This window comes from Tetrao urogallus, assembly GCF_951394365.1.
Source record: "Tetrao urogallus genome assembly, chromosome: 9".
Lineage (NCBI taxonomy): Eukaryota > Metazoa > Chordata > Aves > Galliformes > Phasianidae > Tetrao > Tetrao urogallus.
The window spans coordinates 8,935,653-8,958,572 of NC_136822.1; the positions used below are offsets into that span (position 1 = coordinate 8,935,653).

A 22,920-nucleotide genomic window follows, 5' to 3' on the forward strand; every position below is an offset into this window, starting at 1 on the left:
TATGAAGAAAAACAACTATTCCCAGCTGAAGCCAGGACATAGGGTTTCAGGAAAGAAGCATGTTGTATTGTAGGAATTCAAATTGTAGGAATTCAAATTGGCAGTATGTTTCAAGAATACTTTTTTATTTGCAAAGAAGTGTTCAGTTAGTCCACACATTCTGTTTTGAAAGCTAACATTTGGGTTTGAGAGGTAAACATCTTTACTTTCCGTTGTTTCTCCCTGATTAATCAAAATTGCAAACATTCTGAGTTGATCAGCTCATGCAGTTTAGTAGCATCAGTGAGGAGGAGGCATAGGTCTATGAAAATAATTCATGAAAGCTTGTTCCAGAACTTTCTATTTGTAGATTGTAATGTATAACTTTTCTGGTGTGAAATCAGTTAGGAGATGGGACACGACTCTTGGTGGCTGTCATGACCATAAATTCAGTTAATACATCTGTTTTTTGTGTTTGTTTCCCATATCCATTAACATGTTTTGTTCCTTTTGCAATTTACAGCGCAGAACTCTGCAAATGCAGGTTTTGCAAACTTTGATGCATTTGGACAGTCTAGTGGCTCGAGTAATTTTGGAGGTTTCCCCACAGCAAGTCAGTCTTCTTTTCAGCCCCAAAATACAGGTAGAACTCCTAGCACTTTTGATCAATACTTAATTGAAATAATCCCTTACCTTTTTGTTTGAAGATACTTATGCTGAGTTTTTCTTGCACCTGCCACCTTGAATGCAGTCAGAATGCATCTGAAGCTCTGGGGAAACTCAAAATTAATTCTTTCTGTTTGCTGTTGATTTTCTTTTTTTTCCAACACTGCTAAGAAGTCTGATCTTTATGGCACTATATGTTTGTTAGCTCTACACCTGAAATAACTGAGTAAAGAGTACTATTTTTGATCATGAACTGATTGTTTATCTTGCAAATGAAGAGCTTCAGACCGAAGAGCACATTGCAGAAATAAATATGCCTACGTCGATGTGTAACTTGCACACATTTTAGTGTGTTTGGCTTCAGGTGTAGAGCCAGTTGCTAAGATTTATTTTTTACTTTTCTTTAGTTTGATCATGCTTTAAAACTTTTGCTTGAGCTTACACTTGCTGTTTGTCTAGATCTTTGGCTGACTGACTTTCTTTTCTTTTTTTTTCTTTTGAGTGTGGTGTCGTTTTAAACTTTTTTTCAAATTTTCTTTCTCCCTCCTTATGTTAACTTTAACCCACACACAATTTCTGGCTGTCCAGCGTTCAGAACGCTTTCATCTAGCTGCAGTTTTGGTGAATTTACTTCAGCTTTTCCTCTCCAGGCTGTGCACAGTAAGTTCCACACAGTGGAGAACTCGGCTTGCTTCATTTTATGCCATTGTAGTTTAGTATCATCATTTCTACTGTTGCATATGTTTTAACCTAACGGATTAAACTATTAGAAAGCTTTGTTGTGGTATGAGTGAAATCCTCAAGCAATTGTTAAAAAATGTGATACTCTTAATGGAACACTTCTTTTAAGTATATGACCTGCCTGTATTGATAAAATAGTCTGGACAGTGAAGAGATAGAAGCTCATGGTTTCATATTTAAACACATTCAACTGTGTGGACCTAAGCCAGATTTTTTTCAAATTGATTCATGTATCTCTTGGTATCTCTGTGGGAACTAGATTTAAAGGAAACTGGTTTATATACTCTTTGCCCCAAACTTTCTTGATTGAATGTAGTCTGAAAATATGAGAATAAAAAAGCACAATTATCTTTAAATATTGGCATTGAATCATTCTTCTCTTGGCTTCCAGGCTACTGGGTTTTTGCCTAGAATGGTGGCTGACATCTAAAATGATCAAATACATCATACCATTAAGTAAATTCCAGTTATAGTTATCCATTAGACACACATGACAGAAAATGAAGCTTCTCTGTTTTGAATATTAAAGATTCATACAAATATGTATTTCTTTAGTGAGATATTATTGCTGAAATTACTTTAACAGCTAATGAGCAGCACATAGTTGTGACTTAAAATTTTCTGTCCCTGAGCTACAGACTAAAAAAAACCATAGAAGGTGGTGCTTTTCTGTTGTTCTGTTTTTGTTTTTTTTACCTAGTGTAAACTTAAAGGATAGGAGTGAAGGGTCTCACCTGTGGGATGGGGTAGTGGGAACATGTTGCATCAGGTAACCGCAGAGAATTTAGAAACACTTCAAAGCTGAAGAAAGCATCGATCATGTTTAACTTATTTTGTTACAGGTGGAAGTGCTGGATCAGTGAATGCTAACTTTGCTCACTTTGATAACTTCCCTAAATCCTCCAGTGCTGATTTTGGAGCCTTCAATGCTTCTCAGAGCAATGCAACAGTAACTGGAGCCAGTAAAGCTGCAGTGAATAAACCAGGTCTCCAGTCAGCAGACAAATATGCAGCTTTGGCTAATCTAGATAATATCTTCAGCGCAGGGCAAGGTAATAAGTTTTATTCTTTGACATGCTTATACTAAAACTTTATACTTCCCATAAGGATGGTGTGTCTGTCAAATTAATAACTTTAAGCTATCAGTTTTTCTTCAGTGCGTCCTTAATATGTATGGTATAAGAACAAGACTTTAAGGCATTGCACCAGGATATCTTCTAAAGACTGCTGCTTGAGAACCTACTTGTTATCAAGATGAATAACTCTAAGTTTAAATATTTAAATGATGGATCATGCAATGATACATACATACATGCGCACACGTGTGTGTATATATGTATTTATATTCAAGGCACATTATACTGAAAAAAACCCTTCGTATAAACATGTAGAAATGTTATGTGCTAAAATCTGTGGTGAAGAGACTCAAATGGAGAAATGCAGTTTTTGCACGGGAGTGCCAGGGTAGCTTTCCTGTCTCTTTGACTCCAAAAGATTTTGCTCTAATTTTTTACGAACTCATTCTTAAAAATAACTTGTGGGGTTTCCTTGTGTACTAAAGAAATGCTGTCTTGAAAGCAGATTTCCAAATGCTAGTGAAATTCAAGCTCAGTTTTATTCTGATACTGCTGAAGCACTGAAGTTGCACACATCCACAGTATCTGTGGATTTTTTTTCCATCAATGTATAGACACATCAAAGTTTCTGCTTGGTTTTAATTGAAGTTCATTGTCAGTTAACACAGCTGTGGCAAAGCTAGAGTTTAAATCATTTTTAAGCAAGGATGCAAAATTCAGCTTCATTATGTATTCAGTACTAGTCTACAGTAAGACTGCATTCAGTCAAGTTGTCCTGTCTCCTTGGCTTAGTAACCTTTTTGAATGACCACAGATAAAGAATACAAAGAATAAAACTATAAAGGTTGCAAAGAAATGTTCTCTTTTAATAGCAGAGCTCCACTGAACATGAAGATAAGTAAATTTAAGCTCGGCCCTTCAGTAAGAGATGCTAAGGTGTCACATCCTACTTATCTTCTGAAATCTTCTCTTAAGAGTTCATTGATTCTCTTGATCTGCAGAAAGATGATACTTTATTGTTATTTCTGGTTTTGTGCCATTTGTTTTCCTTTATTGTCGTTCTTCAAGCCTGGTGGCATCTTGTGGAATACTTATGTGATACCATAGAATAGTCATTTGAGTCCATTGTTTCTGTAGAAATTAGCTGAGAAACTGCAGCTTTATCACTGCTTGTAAATATGTATCTAGGAAGTGAAAACTTAAGCTTACTTAATTTTAAGGAGAAAAACTTTAGGTCCCTCCCAAAGTAACATCTCCCGTTTGTTTCTGTGGAAACAAAAACGGGTACAAGCAGCTCAATAACACTTTGACTAGAGCAAATTCTCAGCTACCAAATGCTTTTTTTCAACTTAGTCACCACCATGAACTATGTGTTTTAGTCGGTGATGAACAGGAGCCTGTATGCTGTGCTTGTTGGTATGGGGGGAGGGGCGAAAATCTGTGCCAGCAGAGGTGACCCACTGTTAAGTGCACCACCTACTGTTACTGTGCTCACATCCACTGTTTTGTCTCCATAAATGTTCAGTAAGTGTCCATGAATGTCAGCAGGTGCCATTTTTCCTCGTGGAGGAATTCAGTGACACACCTTTGCTTGATATGCATGTCTGTGTCAGATGCTATTTTGTTGCACTGCCCCTCTGCTGCTATCTGTTGCACAGCAACAGAATGCAATGGCATATTGGTGGGAAGGTTCAAACCCTATTGCCATACCACCAACATCTGCCTCTGACTTTGTGGGGCAGCATAATAAAGCGGGAGACATTAGTTTTGGAGCAGCCCTTGTAGTTATTCTGTAATTCTTTTTTGCAAATAGTATATGAAAGCATTTATTGGTCTATGATGTGGAGTTTTGTTCTGAAATGCTACTTGAAGGTGGGTTTTTTTGCTGAGTTTATCTAGTTGAAGAAGACAGTTGTATTGAGCCCTTATTTTTTAGGGAAACTGAAGACTGCAGAGCTGCAGAATATCTGTAGAAGCATAACACTATGCCCTAGTTCATATATAATTTTTTAAGTTTGAAGTTTATACATCAATGCTTAACATTAGTAGGGTGGAAAGTAAAATCATCATCTTCATTTTAAATCTGTTTTTTCTCTTTCTAGGTGGTAGTGAGCAAGGAAGTGGCTTTAGTACAGTAGTGTCTGCATCAGCAGGTCCTGTTTTGTCAGCCCCAAATCAGTCAAGTGCATCTTCAGACAAGTATGCAGCTTTAGCAGAATTAGACAGTGTGTTCAGCTCCACCGCAACCTCCAGTAATGCGTATACTTCCACCAGTAACGTCAGCAGGTACTTCTTATTTGATGTAATTGACTTTTTATTGGCTTCAGCAAAATGCAGAAAAGCAGCTCAGAATTGTTTCTTAAACAACTGGTTTTATTTTTATAGGTGAAGAAATGTTTGTGTTTAGAGTCAATGTTGAAAATTCTTCCTTTATTTTAGATAATAACAGTACTGTACAGTAGAGTATTACACCTCTGAGGTGGTAACACATTTATGTACAGAGTATTTGCATACCAAAAACCATAGCATCATCCCTGGCAAAAATTGCTCTTATTTTTCATACAAATAGAACTAATCACTTCTTTTTGGATCGCTGAAGTAATAAATACCAAATGCCTTTTACAGTTATTCTTGATGTTAGAAGCACCCCTTAAAGCTTTTGTTTTGTAACCTTATCCTGATGGCCTCTATTCAATATTCATTCTCTTGCTGTTGGTGGAGAAGACTTTTTTTTTATTGCTCAGCAATAGTTACAGTCTCTGACTCATGCACTAGTTATAGTCTCTGACTCAGGGCCTCAATTCCTGGCATTTGTATTGCAATTCTGTATTGCAGTTAGCAAACTGTGTGTAAGCATTCCTTTTCTATTTTTTTACATTCGTTGTCGGCATGTAAAGTTGCATTTAATGGTTAAACAAGCAGTTCTGACTTTTCTGAATGTATGAATTATTTTCAGCAATGCTTTTGGAACAGTACCCGTGGCTGCTACTTCACAGACACAGCCTGCATCTTCAAGTGTGCCTGCTCCATTTGGAGGTATATAACAACTCTGCATGGTAGACTAGTACCTCACTTTCAGTTATTAATTCCATACTGTGACACTTTTGATTTTGAAGTTATTAAAGGACAACAAAGAAGTACTGCGATCTTTGCATGTGATGCATTTCAAATTAAGTGTTTTATTATCAGTTACTGATTTCATGTGATTTTATTGATTAAAATATTATAAGACTCACATTAGTGAGTCAGACTATTTCTTAAAAGACTTTATTAAATACTGTTTTTTAATCTTTCAGCAACACCTTCCACAAATCCATTCGTAGCTGCCCCTGTTGCCCCAGTGGCACCTTCAACAAATCCATTCCAGACCAATAGCCGAGGAGCAACAGGTTAGGAAAAAAATCACAGAACTTAAGATTTGAAATTTTTTGCAATACCTCTTTTGATTCTTTTTTTGTAATTGTGTATTGTTCTTAAAAGATTTTTCTATACTACTTGTCTTCAAGTCTAATGTGTTTGATGTCGAGTTGCTTTCTTTTGTTTTGCTTTTTTTGTTTGATAGGTTTTTTTGGGAGGGAGGGTGGGGGAGGGGAAGAGCTGAGGGTATTAGCTTCTAGTTTCTGGCCCAGTTCTGCAACTTCGGACTCTGACCACAAAATGTCAAAGTGATCTTCATAACATATTTAATACTACTTGCACTACATTGTAGTTTGTGTATTACCACTTGAGTACTATCCATGACTAGTATCTTAGCTTTGAAGCTGCTTCGCAACAGCTTGCCCTAAAATCTGGGATCTTGAAAACCCTGCTGCCAAGCCAGTATACTTGATTTTCTGTACACTCTCCGCTTTTTTTATTTCCAAGCCCTGGAAGGTCTCAAATCCAACGTCTCCAGAGTTAAAAACCAGGTGAAGGAAGAAATCTATGGTATTAGGAAGAAATTCTTTAATGTGAGGGTAGTGAGAGACACTGATGTGGGTTGCACAGGGAGATGGTGGATGCCCCCTCCCTGGGGGCATTCAATGCCAGGTTGGGTAGGGCTTTGAGCAGCCTGGGTCGCTGCCTATACCAGGGGGTTTGGAACAAGATGATCTTAAAGGTCCCCTCCAGTCCAAACCATTCTATGAAGCTTTTGGCTGTTAGTTTTTCACATGTTCATTTATTCTATACTCATTAATCTACACCTGTTACATCTACCGGACATTAAATAGATAAAGTGGAGGTAAAAGAGGTGGCATATCTAAGAATGTGCTTAGATTTTGACAAATACATTACAGCAGAGAAACTGAAGCTTTGAAATAACTTCATTTTTTTTTTTCCCCGTTAACTATGTTTTGATCCAGTATCTTTCTGAATTTAATATTTTGCTGCTATTACTCATTGTTTTTGGGGTGGATTTAAAAACAAGGCACTGATATTCTGGAATATATTTCACAAAAGTCTTTAATCTTCAGCTTTGTAACAAAATGGAAAGTCTCACTCTGCTTTAGCTGAAATTTACATAAGGCATGCAGAGCCTGTATGCTGATATTCAACTGTATTTAGAATAAAACTTAATTTTGAGAAGCAGAGAAAACCATTTAAATGTGGGAGAATCAGAAATTGATTGAAATGAACACACAGATGGAAGTAGGTGAATTGATAGCCTTTTTTTCCCCTTTTGTAACAATAAATGTACAGTACTCAAAACTTACATTAATTTTCTGGAGGAGGACTCTGTAGGATCGTAATTCCATAGATAAAAAACTTACTCATTTTTAAAATAACAAAAAAAAATCAGTAACAAAAATCTTCCATTATTCTACAGAGCATCAGTCATGGATTTAAGTGGATGTCATACTGTGCTAATTTTCCACTCTAAAGGCACTGTTGAACTTTAGTGCTTTCCTGCACTAACTGGACTTGCATAGACTTAAGTCTGCTGATGTGTATAAATTTTAACATTGAATTGTGCTTTATCAAAGTTCTAAGTAGGCTGAATTACATTGCTCAGGCTGACTTAAAGCTGAATTGATTGTGTTCATGTCCTCTGCTAAAATGTTTTTAAGTCACTTTTGAGATACAATTTAGTTTATCTTGCTCAGCTATTTAATGAACGAAATCTTTGCTCTCTTGGATCTTATTTAAGAGCTTTGCAGCCTTTAGATGCAGCACTCTCTCAGTAGGAAGGAGGTAACTTGGACTTTCCACCCAATGGCAAATTATGAAAGACAACTAGATTAATCTGCTTTACATCATCTTTTAAATATGGCAACTCTATCATTCTGCCTTCTAAACAGCCTTCCTTGACTTGCAGAGGTTCCAGCACCTTTTCAGCAGTAGTGATGTAGAATGTACTAAATAAGAACTGGTGACTATAAGTAATGATAATATCGTACCCCTTTCAATATAAGATGTAAACTTGTGGCTTGTCCTTTTTAAGTTGAATGTTTTCTGCATGAACTATTTATTACAAGGGCTATCTGATCTGTAGCATTTATTTCTCATGACTTAATCTAACACAGGTCATGCTATGGTTGAATTGTTTGCTGTGTGTATGTATGTGTGTATATATATATATATATATATATTAGTAGTCATCTAAGAATTACTGTTCAGTAGTGTATAAATGATTTGACATTGTCTGGTCTCTTTGTGGCTTCCATAAGGCCTCTCGGGAGCAATGCACTCTCACATATTTCCTCACGCTCATTTTGGTAGGTGGCCACATTTGGTATAAAGTTTCTTGTGGCTAGTTGTTCTTGCTTGTAAAACCTTATTGGCAGCTATCTGGTTCTCTGCGCCTAGAATTTCAGAAGCCTTACATGTTTTATAATGGAGTGGGTGTGGGTATTTGGCAACTCAACAAAAGGAGAGAAGAGCACAGAAATCTATAAAGCAACTAAAACAAAACCATTATTGATATCCTCCACAGTCACACTACAGTGACTGTTTGAGTGACTCCTGTCGCTTGTTTTAACAGTAGTTTGATACCTTTTGTAGTATCCCAAGTTGCTGCTCAATTTGTTGTGATTTTGTTTGCTGTTCTATCAGCTTTTCCTGATGAATAGTTTCTTTGATTTTTACTTTATGACGATGTCAGTACATTAGTTCTGTGTGCACTTTTCCTGTAGTTTGTATATGTAATGTCTTGCCCTTGAATACTTTTGGGGTGAATTTTTGAACCAGTAATTACGCTAAATTGATCAAATATCCTGATTTTTTTTTTTTTTTTTTTTTTTACATAGATCTTATACCCAAGCCCCCAAATTTAATATTTATCAGTTTGAAAGAGTAGTCTTGTCTATTGTTGGATTAGAAGAAAATACTCGATTACTCTATTTGTACCAAAAGGTTTTCTTCCAAAAGACTGAATAATGGTTTTGTTACTATATTTTTGCACTTGATGTGCTCCTGTTTTTGTTGAAGGCATGTAGAATTGTATATGTGCTGTTACGTTCTTTACTTGAGATGTTTCAGCAGAGAATCAGATGAAAAGATATCTGTTTTTTTTTTTTTTTGTTTGTTTCAAGTCTTACTTCAACAGTGAGAGTGTTTGCACTAGGAACTTTGTGTGCAAAGTAATGTGCATGGTGAGAATTTCCCTTAAAGTGACACTAAAGATGGGATGGAGATATGGGATGCATGTATCCCTTGAGTATTTGTTTTTGTTTCTTTTTTTTACTTACTGTAATGCGGCTTGAAGTAGGAAGATATTGCTGTGCTTTCCTTGGTAGAGAAAAAAGAAGGGCTTGTGCTGCCTGGAAGTGCTTGCTTCTAATGCGTGCTGACTTTTTCCAGTAAAACCTCAGGGCTAAGTGTTTAGCGTAGAAAGTATGGAAAACAATCTGTTTTTCAGAAAGCCTATCTGTACTGGATCTAGCAAATGTTAAATGATTTCATTTAATTTTGAAGTGCAAAAGTAAATTTGTGATGATCCAAGGTAACAAATCAGTGGATGCAGGGTTTAAACAGAACTTTTTTATGACCATGGAGTCATTTGGAGACTCTTAACATGGCATTACAGTAACGTCTTATGGGAAAAGTGATTTCTTACAAATAACTCCATGTTATTTTTTGCCTGCCAGCAGCAACATTTGGTACTGCATCCATGAGCATGCCTGCAGGATTTGGAACTCCTGCCTCCTACAGTCTTCCTACAAGTTTTAGTGGCAACTTCCAGCAGCCTACATTCCCAACCCAAGCAGCTTTCCCCCAACAGACTGCTTTTGCTCAGCAGCCAAATGGTAGGTCTATACACTCTCGATCACTTTCTTCCATGCTTCTGTTTTAAAGAAGTTACTCTTAATCTAAGTCAATGATAATGAGTGCATATTTATTTCTATGTAAATGTCGTAGTTAAATTAGCGAGGGGTTCCCTCACACAGCAATGTGGCTCTGTGGTTAGCATTCCGGCTTGACTGTGTGCGGTGATGTAACTGAAACTTTACCATAATTGATATAAAACTAAAATATTCAGAGATGTAACAGTTCTAAATGCAAGGATTGTTTGATCTTTATTTAAGTGTGCCTGCAACAGGTTGTAATATTTTCTGTAACTTGAAGAGCACAGGCAAGACAAAATCAGAGTGCTTTTGCCCAAAATCTAAATGATAAAGCAACATTGTAAAAAGCTTGTATGTAAAAATCAGGAATTCATTAGTTCTGTACAGTTGAAACTGAGCAAAACACTCAGCTATAATTTTTATGCTTTTGCAAGTTTTCTCTTGTTAAAAAACTTAGCTTTTTGATGCTGATGTGTATTGTGTTTAAGCTTTTAAAAACCAGCTCTCCGGTGCTCTGCTGCACAGCGCTCCTGAGCATTAGCATCTAAGGATGCAGTAACTAATACTGATAGCATGAACACTTCATAAATATCATCTCAGAGTGCACTGTTAATGGCAATGTTAATAGAAAAGCAGTAATTCACTGAAGCGAACTTATGGAGAAAACAGCAGATGTAATTTAGGCTTCTTGTCTACCTGAGTGAAAACCGCTGCAGACAAGCGTATGATTTACATTGCTATTACTACACTAAGCTTTGTAGGAGGGCAGTGAATATGGATCAGTTCATCTAATTTGTGTTATCTGTGTGACAGCACACTGAGGCAGATTAAGGATGCTCACGTGATAATACAGCTGAAGTGTGTAGAAGTAGCCCTCAGCTAAGGGTGCTGAGATCTTAATAGCTGTGTTCTGAAGTGGCAAACAGAAGCAAGCTGTGAGCCAAACTTGTTTAAGTTTTCATACTAAGTTTGTTGCTTTTCAGCTGCAATGCCCAAAGCTCTTATTGAATTTGAAAATTCTAGTCTTTGAATTTCTACATTCATGTTACTTGGCTAGAGAAGAGATTAGGAAAAGAGAGACTGTTGCATGTTTAAATTGGGAACTGATCTTGCTAATAGATGGTTTTTTAAGAGCTGAAATGAAAGTGTGTATGTGAGGAGACTAAATAGATTGAGCTACTAAGTGAAAACTTACTATTTAAAATTTCTTAAAACTACACTACTTAGATAAGATAAAATCCTGCTGACTGGTGTAGTCCAAGCTTTCCCTTTGTTTTTTGCTGTAAGCTTTCAAACTGAAACTTAATTGAGGATTGATAACTGGTAGTAATATTTTGTTATCTTTTAAAGGTGCAGGTTTTGCTGCATTTGGACAGGCAAAGCCTGTAGTAACTCCTTTTGGACAAGTTGCAGCTGTTGGAGTATCTAGTAACCCTTTTATGGTAAGTTGTTGCATATTAATAACTTGTGCATGTCTGAAAAGGCACAATATGTAATAATTATAGATGCATGATTTTTTTGCTTCAAATAAGGGAAGGCAACATGAATCTCTTAAATGCAATTCTATATAACAATGCTATGGCATTTATAAGGCTGCTCAGATCAAAATAGAAGTATCTATACACTATAGTCCTACATTAATGTATATTTAGATAAAACATACACCAAAAAGAAAAGAAAACAATAAACCAAAACCCTGCAACACAAACAAGAAATATTTCTTGATAATTTGTTCTCTGTTTCATATACCTTTGTATTTATGATTTGTGATTTAGAAAAATGTCTTATTTTATTCTTTCTGTTTCCCTCAGGCTGGTGCCCCAACAGGACAATTTCCAGCAGGAAACTCATCAACCAATCCTTTCTTATAGCCTTATAGACACTTTACCCAAAAGAACTCTTATGTGGTCACATAACATCTCTGCGCCTCTTGCACTGTTGTCTTGTTTCACTGATATTAGCTTTAAACACAAAAGAAGTCTTTAAGAAGTTAAAATGAAAGCCTGCATTGTGTACCTTTGGGGGGGGGGGGGGGAAGAACACAAGAAACCCAACAAGGAGTCATTCCCCTCCCCTCACACACACACAAACAAAGAAAATCAACCCCTTCCCTCCCACCTCCCCGGGTAATGATGTGCAAAACAGAGGGCTGTGGTAACATCCTTGGACCTGTGAACTGGCAGGAAAAAAGTAGCGGTATCATGTATATTAAAATTGGCTAATAAGTTATTGCAGATACCACATTCATTATGCTGCAGTACTGTACATATTTTTCTTAGAAAATAGCTATTTGTGCATATCAGTATTTGTAACTTTAACACATTGTTATGTGAAAAATGTTACTGGGAAATAGATCAGCCACTTTAAGGTGCTGTTGTATCTCTTGGAATGAATGAGCTACATCATTTTAACCATTGGTATTGGAAGTCATCAAATTAAATTGAAGGTTTGTTCATTTCTCAAAATGTTTTCCTTTCCTAAGAGCTCTTCTATTTATACATGCCTAAATCTCTAATGTTAGAGGGATACCTGTCTGCATAATAAAGCTGATCATGTTTTGCTACAGTTTGCAGGTGGAAAAAAAAAAATAAATATTAGAAAAAAGAAGTGTAGCTTTATTTCTGTGCAGTGACACTTATTTGGGTTAGAATGTTCGTATTGTGAATCTCATACACAAATGATCTATCAGAAATGATATGCTCGGAAGTAATTTAAGTTCAGTTTTCATATCCTACAGTCTTGAATATGTCCTCATGATTAAGCCTGCTGTTCAAGTGAAGTGGCTTATCTATCAGGAATGAGTTTACATGAACTCTTATATAACTCTGATAATAGCTATATAATGAAGGACACTGAGAGCACTGAGATGAGTAGTGACTTGAAAAATGGTTAGTTGCTGAAAGACATAACTGCTGACAGCTAGTGGAGTCTTTGAACATGACTTAGTTGTGACCGCAGCAGTACGTATGACCTTGGTACCACAGATTGAGTCGTTCTCTTTTTATTAAAATTTGTGTGTATTAGTAGGACTTCCTGTGGAACACTGAGTTAACTGATTGCATTTCTTAATTTTCTGGAATGTTTTCTGCCATCTTAGAATAGCATTTGTAGAGGAAGAAATGTCTGGTTTGTCTAATCTATGATAGAGAAGTTGCAAGAAGAATGCAAGTGCATCAAAGTAATCAGTGGTGGAATTTGAACACTGATAACTGGGCTTCTGTTCAAATGTAACACTGAAATTAAACAATTACTGTGCACTTGCTGTGAGTACCCAGACCTCAAGCGTAAGGGAGGGTTTCTGGCCAGCTTAAGAATAAAGTTCTAACTTTCAGAATAACAGGAATAAATGAGATCAAATTATTAGAGATTTTTTGAGAAAAGTAGTGTGTGAGTTGATTGAAATAAATGGGAGAATTCCTCAAGGTAAGAAACTTTTTGTAGTAATCCGCTTGGGTAGAGATGTGCTTGTCCCTTGGGGAACTGGCAGGCATGATCACTGCCTGTGGAAATGCTCTTCATATGCCAGTGCTTCTGACTAGTGTTGCCTATGTGTGGGGAATGGTAATTTCCATGTTATTTTATTTTTTTTAAGTTTTAGAGATCCCAAAGGACAATGGATATAAGAAGTTTATAGGTAGTATTCTTTGCTTAAAGGTCTCTTCTGGCCTGTTGATGTGTTTGATATTAAAAGACTTGGAGTCTTCCTTTTTCTTCTGACAAGGGCTGATGGATGGAGTATGGTGCATGGATTAATTCTCTTTGGGTGAATTCATTAATCAAGTTCCCCACGGTTGAGGGTTTTCATGGTGCTAGCAATGCTTCACTGCTGTTTAGCATAATAACTAGACTTCTCTATTGTTGACGTCTGTATTGGAATAATAACACATGCAGTAAAGAGTGGGCATCTGCAAGGACTTAGAAGGATTTGTGGAATGCCTAGATTTACTTACTGATGAGAAATGAACCGAATCAATCAAACAATCTTGTACTTCCTTCATCCAAATTGCTTCATCTAAGTGGATGTAACTAAGCTTTGAACAAGTGCTTGTCTCTGAAAGGAGAACTTCCTGGGTCATAAAGGGAAGCTCGAGCTGTTTTTAAAAAGTGTGTTTTTAGAGGAATGAATTGTTATGGTTTCCTTGTGAGCTGAATAGGGGGAAATATCAATTACTACTTGCTCTTAACTAATCTGTACTTTGTGGTAGTTTGTGGCAGTGGAACATAATGAAAACTGCTGCTATCTGATAGAAATGACTCCAAAGTGCCCCTTTACTGAACGTAGTTGAAAGAAGTCACTGATAAGCTGTCCTTGTATCTAAACTTTTAAGTGTTTTTATTTAAGTAAGACTGCCTTGTATAGGAATTGAAGTATCTGCCAATGGCTTGCTTAAAAATACAAAGTTAGCTTAGGAGATTTTTTGCTTCCAAAGATAAGTATGTCTGAAAACCTCCATTAGCCGTACATAATGAAGGTGTATGCTGACTGTTTAAGCTAAGATCTCTTTATCAAGACAGACCTTTAAAAGGGAAAGCCAGGGTATGAGTACAAGAAATCTTCAACAGATTCACAGTCCTGCTGTCACTGCATCTGGAACATTTCCTGAACAAAATGGCATTTTTCTTGATGTCACACAACTTCAGATATAGAAGGGATTCACTGTCTATGTGGAACCTGAAGTGAATGTGTTTGGTCATTTGTGAGAATGTATTAATCCACTGTTGAACATGCAGTCGTAGCATCTTTGTGGGCTGAAGTGGAGTGAGGGAAGGTTAATTATTGTTTGTATTAAATTGCTTTAAAAATTCATGTCAGAACTTCCAGTTGAAAAAGTGCAAGTGTCCAGAAAGTTTGTGGCAACCTGTCTTACAGATCTGTGTGCTGCTGTAGGACAGTTGCTTCTTTAGGCTCCCCAGGAATGTTTGAATGCCTTGTAAATGAGAGTAAACTGCATTTAATTAAAATATTCAGTAAAAGTGAAAGTTCTCTGGTGATGTTCTATAAGCTCTGCCACTGAGAGATTCAGGCATCTGTATGCAATTTTCTCCTATTGTGTTCATAAAACCACAGAATGGCTTAGGTTGGAAGGAGCCTTAAAGATCATGGAGGTTCAACCCTGTACTGCGTGCTGGCTGCCCAGAGCCCCATCCAGCCCGGCCGTGAGCACTTGCAGGACTGGGGCATCCATCTCTTCTCTGACAGTGCCTCGCTGTCTTCTGAGTAAATAATTTATTCCTAACGTGTAATCTAAATCTCTGCTCTCTCAATAGTTGAAAGCTGTTCCCATTGTCTTATCGCTATCAGACCATGTAAAAAGTCAGACCCCTTCCAGCTTTGAAGTTCCATTTAACTACTGAAAAACTACAATGAGATCTCCCTGGAGCCTTCTCTTCTCCAAGCCCAAGCTTTATTTGCAGGACAGGTGCTCCAGCCCTCTGGTCATCTCCGTGGTCGTCCTCTGGGCCTGTTCTAGCAGCTCCACATCTTTCTTGTGCTGGGGCCCTGGGCCTCTCTGCAGTACACCAGGTGGGCCTCATGAGGGCAGAGCAGGGGGAGGCAATCCATCAAACAAAAATACAAGTTTTTACATCAGGGCTGCATCATTGAATTTGAGTTGAAATGGAAGATTGAGGACTGTTTGGCATTAGAACTTACTGGTGAAGGAAACCAGGAAAATGCATCTTCCTGTTTAAGAAGCTCTTTATGTTGGAGGCTCATAAGTCTGGTTGGTTGTGTGACAGGCACAGGTTTAGTTGAGCTTTAAGTTTCCCCTAGTTAATTGTTTAGATGATGCAGTCTTCTGAAGTGTTGCTTGCAGCCATTCTTTTCATCTTCCTGCAGTATTCCTTAATGACCAGTGGACTCACCAGCCGTGCTGGTATTTGTGCATTTCATGGAGATAATGGTGTATATGCTTCTGATCAGGAAAATTCCAGCTATGAACGTAAAGTAGCTGCTGTAAACGAGAAACTGGGAAAAGGGGAGAAAAATGAAGAAAATCAAGAACTGTTTTTTTGTTGTTGTTGGATAATAACTGAAGGGGAGACCCTGTGCCACCTTCTTCCCCTTCCTGCCACCCATGCTCTTGAATGATCTCATCTTGAAATGATGATAGTCCACCTGCTTGACCTCATTCAGTAGAGTGCTGTTACAAAGGGAGGAGGAAGAGAATCCTATGTTAGTTACTTCTCATCCCCGCCTCAATAATGGAGAAGGGCCACTGCCCTGCACTTTCTGGTTCTTTTCTGAAAAGATGAATGCTAGGGACTTGGACCTCGTGCATGTGTGTATAAACTGAGTTTGTAGAGCAGGAAGAATCTGAATTTTCAGAACTGAAGTAACATGGAAGTGCATCCAACTGAAAATTATCCTACTAATAAAGCTCCATAAAGTATTTTTCAGGTTAGTTCCTGCTTCTGCTTAGGGTGTTTTCATAATGATCTTGTCAATAGTAAGCCTGGAAACTGAGTAATAGGTGGTATTCTATTTTTTCTGCTCTAGGAAGATGTTCTTAAAGTTATGATAGAAATGCAACACTAAAGGGAGTAGAGGACAGGGAGGCAGTAGCATCTACTACCAGTCCACTGTCTCTGAAGTGAGTAACTGCTCTAAGCTAACCCATCACCTAATATCTTCCAAGAGTCCAAACTTCTATTAGAACCCTCTTTTTGAGGAGTGCAGGAAAATGAGAGAAGTGTGAGTGATTTGGCTTACCTGGGTGCTGATACCCAGTCCCAGACCATTTGGATCCACTACAACAATGGTTAAAATTGTCTGGATCACCAGTGCAATGAAGTTGTTGAAGCCAAACATCAAAGCGTAACGCTCCATGCTAAGATTAACAGCAATCTGGAACCTGAAAATGAGTGTACAGTTTAATTGAGCTATGGTGAGCCTTGTATGCTTGCAGATTATGGGAGGAAATTTAGGAATTGTTTCACATGTACAATGGAGTCATCAAGTTTTTAACGTTCATTTTGGCAGAAGTTTTTCTTTCTCCCTCTATTTGTCATACTATTGTGCATCCTAATTACCTATTTTGAGTGAATATTTTTGCAAGTGAGGACCTCCTTGTTTAAAGACAAATTGCACATAAATCATTGGACAGCTAAATGCAGCAGAAGGAACTTATTTGGAATAAGCTGTTGTAATGATTGAGTCGTACTTCTAAGCGTGATTTCATGTGAGCTGGAAACAATGTTCTCCTATCATTACCTATTCAAAAATCCTATTTCAGTGGAAACTTATTTATTAATGTGAAAATATGACGTTTTTACTGACTTAAATCAACTTGACAGAACAGTTGTGCATTATACTTACGTTGCTGTTGTTATAAGGAGCATGTAGCATGCCTTAAATGCAAGGTAACCAGCATAACATGCCCAGATGTTGTCAATAAAGAACATGAGAAACAGAGAACCAGCATCCATTGCAGAGAAAATTCCCAAAGCCAGTTCTCCAGAAAGATCCCAGTTCACTTTGACGTATCCAACTGCCATGGATGTTGCTGAACCTAAATATAAAAAATAATAAATATTACTGTCTTTCTAGAGTTATGGCGTAACTGTGCAAATGGACCATGCTCAGACCTCTTGAGACTTTTCTTAGGGCCACAATGGGCTTTGATAATGGAGTATCTGTTTTCTACAAGTGTTGTCTAAGTCTTCTGAGTTGTTGTTTTTTTTTTCCTAGCTTGTAGAGCTGTCTTAGACTGAAGTACTCTGAGGAAGTGCCTCGTGCTGAGGGCTGGAGGCAGCAGTGTATGGTGTATTGTTCCATTTTTGACAACTGAGAGTAAGGACAGCCTCACCAGGCACTTTCGGTTAAAATCTGTATAGTGGATTTCATTTCATGAAGATCTTTACATGAATTGGGAAATCTGTTGCATTCCTTCATACTTTGAGGCATAGCTTCATTTTCTAATGAAAAAATCTCATTAGTTGTCAACTTTTATTGATAATCCTGTATATCAAAACCCCTTATTTTGAGTGCAATAGGAAGCAACTTAAGCTCCAAGTCTGATCTAGGCATGTTATACAGCTGTGAGACTTAACAGTCCACAGGGTACTACTGGCTGCCCAGATGTCTTCGAGCAGGACAGCACACTCATCGACTTCGTTTGCTGACAGTATGCATTCCTTAGCATAATTAAAAAGTCATAGTAGGTCTCCTCCTTTTGGTTCATAACTACAATAACCAGAGGTTCCTGTTAATGTTAAATGATTTCTGTACTTTGATTTACTATCAAGTCCTACAGGATGCAAAAGCATCCTTTGGAAATGCTGCTCAAACCAGTAGTCTTGAAGGTTTGGAGTAGCTTCAGCAAAATTCAGTATGAATATACTGACAGCTCCATGTAGAAGAAACCTGAGATAAGACTGTTGGTATGAAGGAGATGTAATGGTGTAGATGTGAGCTTGGAAATGAGGCTCAGCAATTTAAATGAAGTTGCACTTTGAAGTAGCCACAGAACACAAGGCGCACAGGTAAAGAGGAATGTGGTCTGGATGAGTCAAGTAGTAGCAGAAGAATCACAATAGCTGAGGCTGAAGTACTCTGGAGGTTGCCTTGTCCTACACAGAGCAGGGTCAATTTGAGCAAGCTGCTCAGGATGCATCAAGGTTTTGAACATGGGTGGAGACTCCTCTAGTGCTTTGGGCAAATTGCTTCAGTGTTCAGTCAATTCTAGAATTCTTACTTATTTATTCTTTATTATATTTACTTATTCTTCTTATTTAGGCTTTGGGCTCAGTGGGAAAGAGTCTGGCTCAACCCTTTTTAGTTCCCTCTTCAGCTATTTATGTGAATTAATAAAATCCCGTGTCTTACTGCTAAACAACTACAGCTGTCACCCTCTCTGGGTGTCAGAGCTGGAGATGAACTCACTGATCAGAATATGGATGCAGTCACAAAATGTTTGTCTAGGATCACTCATCTTGAAATGTTTAGTCTGCTGTTGAAACAAACTTCCTAGAGCAGTTTCTGTTAATATACTTTAATTTTTACACTATGTTCTTTGACCTTGATCCTCACAGGAAATAGGCGCCAAAGACATTACTGAAGGATGCCATCAGGACTGGACAGATTAGAAGTAGTTGCTAGTGTTTTTACTTACCTAAAAATGTTGCCACTGCTTCAACAGCTCCATTGTACACTGCAGAGCTGTGAGATGGGGCTCGGAAGTCCCAGAGCACTTGGATGTAGTTCACAACTTGGTTAAAGCCTGCCGTAGCCAAAGCCCACCACAGGGACCAGTAAAGCAGCTTCCTAGAGCTGTAGCAATCCTTCAGGTCCTTGCCCAGCTGCACCAGTACTCTCAGCACGTGGTGCTGGGGCTCGGGCTGCTGCGCCTGCTGCGCTGGAGTCGCTCCCGTGTCAGCAGCTGCGCAGTCCTTGTCCGCTTGGCAGCTCAATGACGTGTTGGAACTGAGCCCAGCCACAACTCTGTCTGGTTGTGGGAGGGTTTCTGAGGGGCCTTTCCTATGGAAGAACATGCTCTTTTGAGGCATTGGGAGGAGAAAGGAGCACACAAAGGCCAGGGTCACGGAAGCCAGAGTAATGGCATTGAGGTGAAAGTAGGATACGTCTGCTAAGGAAACCAGGAGCTGTCCCAGCACAGCAGCAAGGGTGGCTGCAACGAGAGTGATACTCCTGCAATAGCTCGTCACTCTCTGATAGCGATCAGCGCTGACGACGCTGTAGATGTAGGCGTAGTAGGCAACCTCGGTGGCTGTCACCATCCCGTAGGAGAATTCCATCACCTGCATGGCCACCAGCCCCTGTGCAAAGAGGAGCAGGAGCCACGTGACAATGAAGCTGACGCCCTGGAGGAGGAGGATGGGCTTGTAGCGCACGTAGTCAGTAATCAGGAAGACGGGGACAAGGAGCGCGAGGTAGGAGTATGTCCAAACTGGGAAAACCTGGTTGGTAACCTAGAAGAACCATACTTGTGTCAGAGCAAAATCTATCTTGCATCAAATTCAATTCCCTGAAGTAGCTGAAAATTAATACCCATTCAGTTTTATGTTTTGCTTGAATCCTATACCTCTGATTGCCTCTCCTCACCTCTGAATTTAAAAAACAAACAAACAAACAAACCCATTCCTTTTGAACTATAGGAACTGGAGTTGTATGTAATATACATGTAGCTGTTACTGGGTTGTCTTCATGTGTTATTTTTTGTTTAAAAAGTAAATAAGTTTTTGATGAAGCTGTTTGAGTAAGTTTTGGTTGGTGTTCTATGCATTGATGGCCTGAAAATAAATTGTCATCGCAGTGGTGGCTGTGCCCTGCTGAGCAGCCTGGGCCCTGAGCAGCACCCCAACAGCAGTGTGCTGTGAACCCTGTCTGGGCTGAAACCAGGACATGGGGCACTGCAGTGCCAGCTCAAATGATGGCAAGTAAGTTCATGCATTTTGATACATAGGATAAACACCGTTCTGTGAACAGCAAAAAATATGCAGCCATACTTTACATTTTAGTGAAGGAATTTCACAGGAAGTTTCAAGATTGTAGAAAAAAAAAAAAAAAAAAAAAGCACATCAATTTCTTTCTATTTGCAACTCCTTTTTCAGTCAGTGCAAATGTTGTTTGTGAATTCTCAAATGGAATCTATAGAGATACAATCAAAAATTTGGTCATGTCTTTTTACCAGGCCTTTATAAGCCGTCTTACCAGAGAGAAATACCCCTCGTTTCAGAGTCATGCCTTATTTGTGTCATCTCTTATTGGTAGTTCATACATTTGTGAATAACTGTTTTCAAGGATGAAGCACAGGAACAGTCAAATTTCATCCAAAAAAAAATCTCTGCTGAGGACTTGGAGAATTTACTAAGAGATGCAGCCAGTGCCACTGAACCAAACTGATGCTTTAGTTTCACAAAGAGAAGGTCAAAAATTCCAGTCATTTTATGTTTTTGTTGGTCTTCTTTTTTTTAAGTATTGTAATTTAAAAAAAAAAAGAGTAGAAAATTTATCTTAATTTTGTTACTTTACATACATTAATAACATTATATATTGCATGAGGACTGTCATGTAAGCAATGCCTGCTATGTTATGACGTTGGCCTATGATGTCAGAGGTGGATGTTGGAGGTATGCCAGCAGAGGTTGAACCTTCCCAACAATGGTGGCAGAGAGGCAGTCTGAAAGAATGGCATCTGATGTGGAAGTGTGTGACACAGAGCAAAGAGTTGCCAATGAATGCCTCCATGTAGAACCCACAGTACCCAGTGACATTCCTGGACACTTGCTGAATGTGTATGGAGGCCTGGCAGTGGGTAGTGCATTACAGCAGTAGTGACAACAGCAGTGGGTCATCTCCACTGGTGCAGACTTTTTAAAAGCACGGCATGTAGGCTCTTGCTCCTTGCTGACAAAAAAAAAAAGTACAGTGAACGGTGGTGACTGTATTGAAAAACAGTGTTTTGTAAATGAGAATTTGCTCTATCAAACAGCGTTATTGTATTGTGCTGTCTGTATCTGTTGTAGTTTCCATGGAAATAAATAAGGGGCATTGCTTTTGGAGCTACTAATGTATATGAAGCCTAAGACAATTTCTCTTCATTCAGTGCAGCCCAGGCAGCCAAAAGGTTGGACATCCATGGAATGACTGAAAGAGCTAAGTCTGTACTGTCAGTTCTGAGTAGATTGTTGATGAGATCAGAAATAAGGCATCCTATCAGGATCTCTCTTACATGAAATACACAGATAATTTCCCTTTATGGTTTAGAAGGAAGAAATAATGATAATACCTCCCCAAAAGAACAAACAAATAAGTTACTCTTCCCTCCACAAAAGAAGAATCCCATAAGTACATTTTTCAGAGGAAATCTGGTCTTTGTGCTATGCTAACACTCTGCCTTAGCGTTTGCAAGGGCAAGTCAGGAATGACTGTTCTTCATACTTGCAGTATGTGGGTGTATGAAGCTTGTGTTTTCTAATTATATCATTAAATTCATGACTCACTTGTTAACTGTGTCCTCTTCTGTTATGAAGTGTGCTCTAGAAGCATGCTTTAAAGAACAAAAAAAAAGTAAATAGAAAAAAATAATTAAAAATACCTTAAGATGTGAATCTGCCTTGCGTAGACAAATATGCACAGTCTTGTAATGTGTGTAGATCACTCTGAAGGTGTTGCTTTGTATTTATTACCATGGAAACTACAACAGATACAGGCAGCACAATAACACTATTTGATAGGGCAAGTTCTCAGCTACAAAAAGCTATTTTTCCACAGTCACCACCATTTGCTGTACTTTTTTTTTTTTTTCAGCAAAGAACACTCAGCCTGCATGCTGTGCTTGTAAAAATCTGCACCAGTGGAATGACCTACTGCTGCAGTAGGCACTGCTTGAAATGCACCGCCTCACTGTGCTCGCGTGCCCTGCTGGGTTTCCATGCATGTTCAGCAAGTGTCCGTGAATGTCAGTGGGTGTAATTCATTCCACATGGAGAGATTCATTGACACCCCTTTGCTTCATATATGCTTCCATGTCAGACGCTGTTCTTTCAGATTGCCCCTCTGCTGCCACGTGTCACATAGCAACAGAATGTAAAGGGACATTGGTGGGAAGCTTCAACCTCTGTACTCCCACCATCTGCTTCTGATGTGGTGGGCCAACCTAATAATAAAAATAGGAGGTGTTACTTTCGGAGCCGACCTTGTAGGTGATAATCTGACAGCTTATCAGTGGAAGCCTTTCTGTTTTCTCTCCAAAACTTCTTCACTGTTAATCTAACTAGTGCCACAATAAGAATAAATAAATCTGTGTTGCTCCTCCTGGGTTTCTCTTGGGAGAGGGGATCTGGTTGACCTGATTTTGCTGAAAGAATCCATTTATTCAAACAACATCCAAATGTGGTTTTAAATACCAGGAGGCTTGAAAAGAGGAGAACCCTTATCCTTCTCCAGCACAATCTTAAACATGAATCTTTATATAAAATATGTGTTTTGCTGAACGCTTTTTCTTCCTTTACAGCAATAACCAAAGGCTTACTGCTTTAGACACTTCAGTTATTACATTAGAGAACAGTTACGTACCTGCTCAACTGTTAGGTTTTTGTCTGGTCCAGTTAGGTAAGGTGTGAGAAAAGACTCTGAAGGTCTCATTGTGGAGAAAAACCCATTCACACAGATGATGAGCGTGGGATAAATCCAACTGCTGCATATGGCTCCTTTCCAGCAATCCATAATC

General features: G+C 38.4%; 2 protein-coding genes across 5 annotated transcripts in view; one reads left to right on the forward strand and one right to left on the reverse strand.

Moving 5' to 3' along the window:
* Positions 1 to 11,598, forward strand: part of AGFG1 (ArfGAP with FG repeats 1) — a gene marked incomplete at both ends in the record, with an annotated part of 35,822 nt that extends 24,224 nt beyond the window's left edge. Inside the window, 9 exons of one of the 4 annotated variants that reach the window (XM_079539528.1) lie at positions 503 to 622; positions 1,234 to 1,305; positions 2,229 to 2,438; positions 4,565 to 4,748; positions 5,419 to 5,498; positions 5,759 to 5,851; positions 9,530 to 9,688; positions 11,084 to 11,169; positions 11,539 to 11,598. In XM_079539528.1, the coding sequence (XP_079395654.1) occupies positions 503 to 622; positions 1,234 to 1,305; positions 2,229 to 2,438; positions 4,565 to 4,748; positions 5,419 to 5,498; positions 5,759 to 5,851; positions 9,530 to 9,688; positions 11,084 to 11,169; positions 11,539 to 11,598 (1,064 nt within the window). Of the gene's footprint in view, positions 1 to 502; positions 623 to 1,233; positions 1,306 to 2,228; positions 2,439 to 4,564; positions 4,749 to 5,418; positions 5,499 to 5,758; positions 5,852 to 9,529; positions 9,689 to 11,077; positions 11,170 to 11,538 lie in introns of all 4 variants that reach the window. The other 3 variants (XM_079539529.1, XM_079539530.1, XM_079539531.1) reach the window with 3 other exon arrangements.
* A 3,974-nt stretch (positions 11,599 to 15,572) lies between these two features.
* LOC306949742 (thiamine transporter 2-like) lies at positions 15,573 to 22,916 on the reverse strand (the record flags this gene model as incomplete). The annotated part of the gene is made up of 5 exons (XM_079539750.1): positions 15,573 to 15,695; positions 16,440 to 16,581; positions 17,046 to 17,238; positions 18,841 to 19,657; positions 22,767 to 22,916. The coding sequence occupies 5 exons, from the start codon at positions 22,914 to 22,916 to the stop codon at positions 15,573 to 15,575; spliced, it is 1,425 nt and encodes a 474-aa protein (XP_079395876.1).
* Between the last annotated feature and the right edge of the window lie 4 nt (positions 22,917 to 22,920).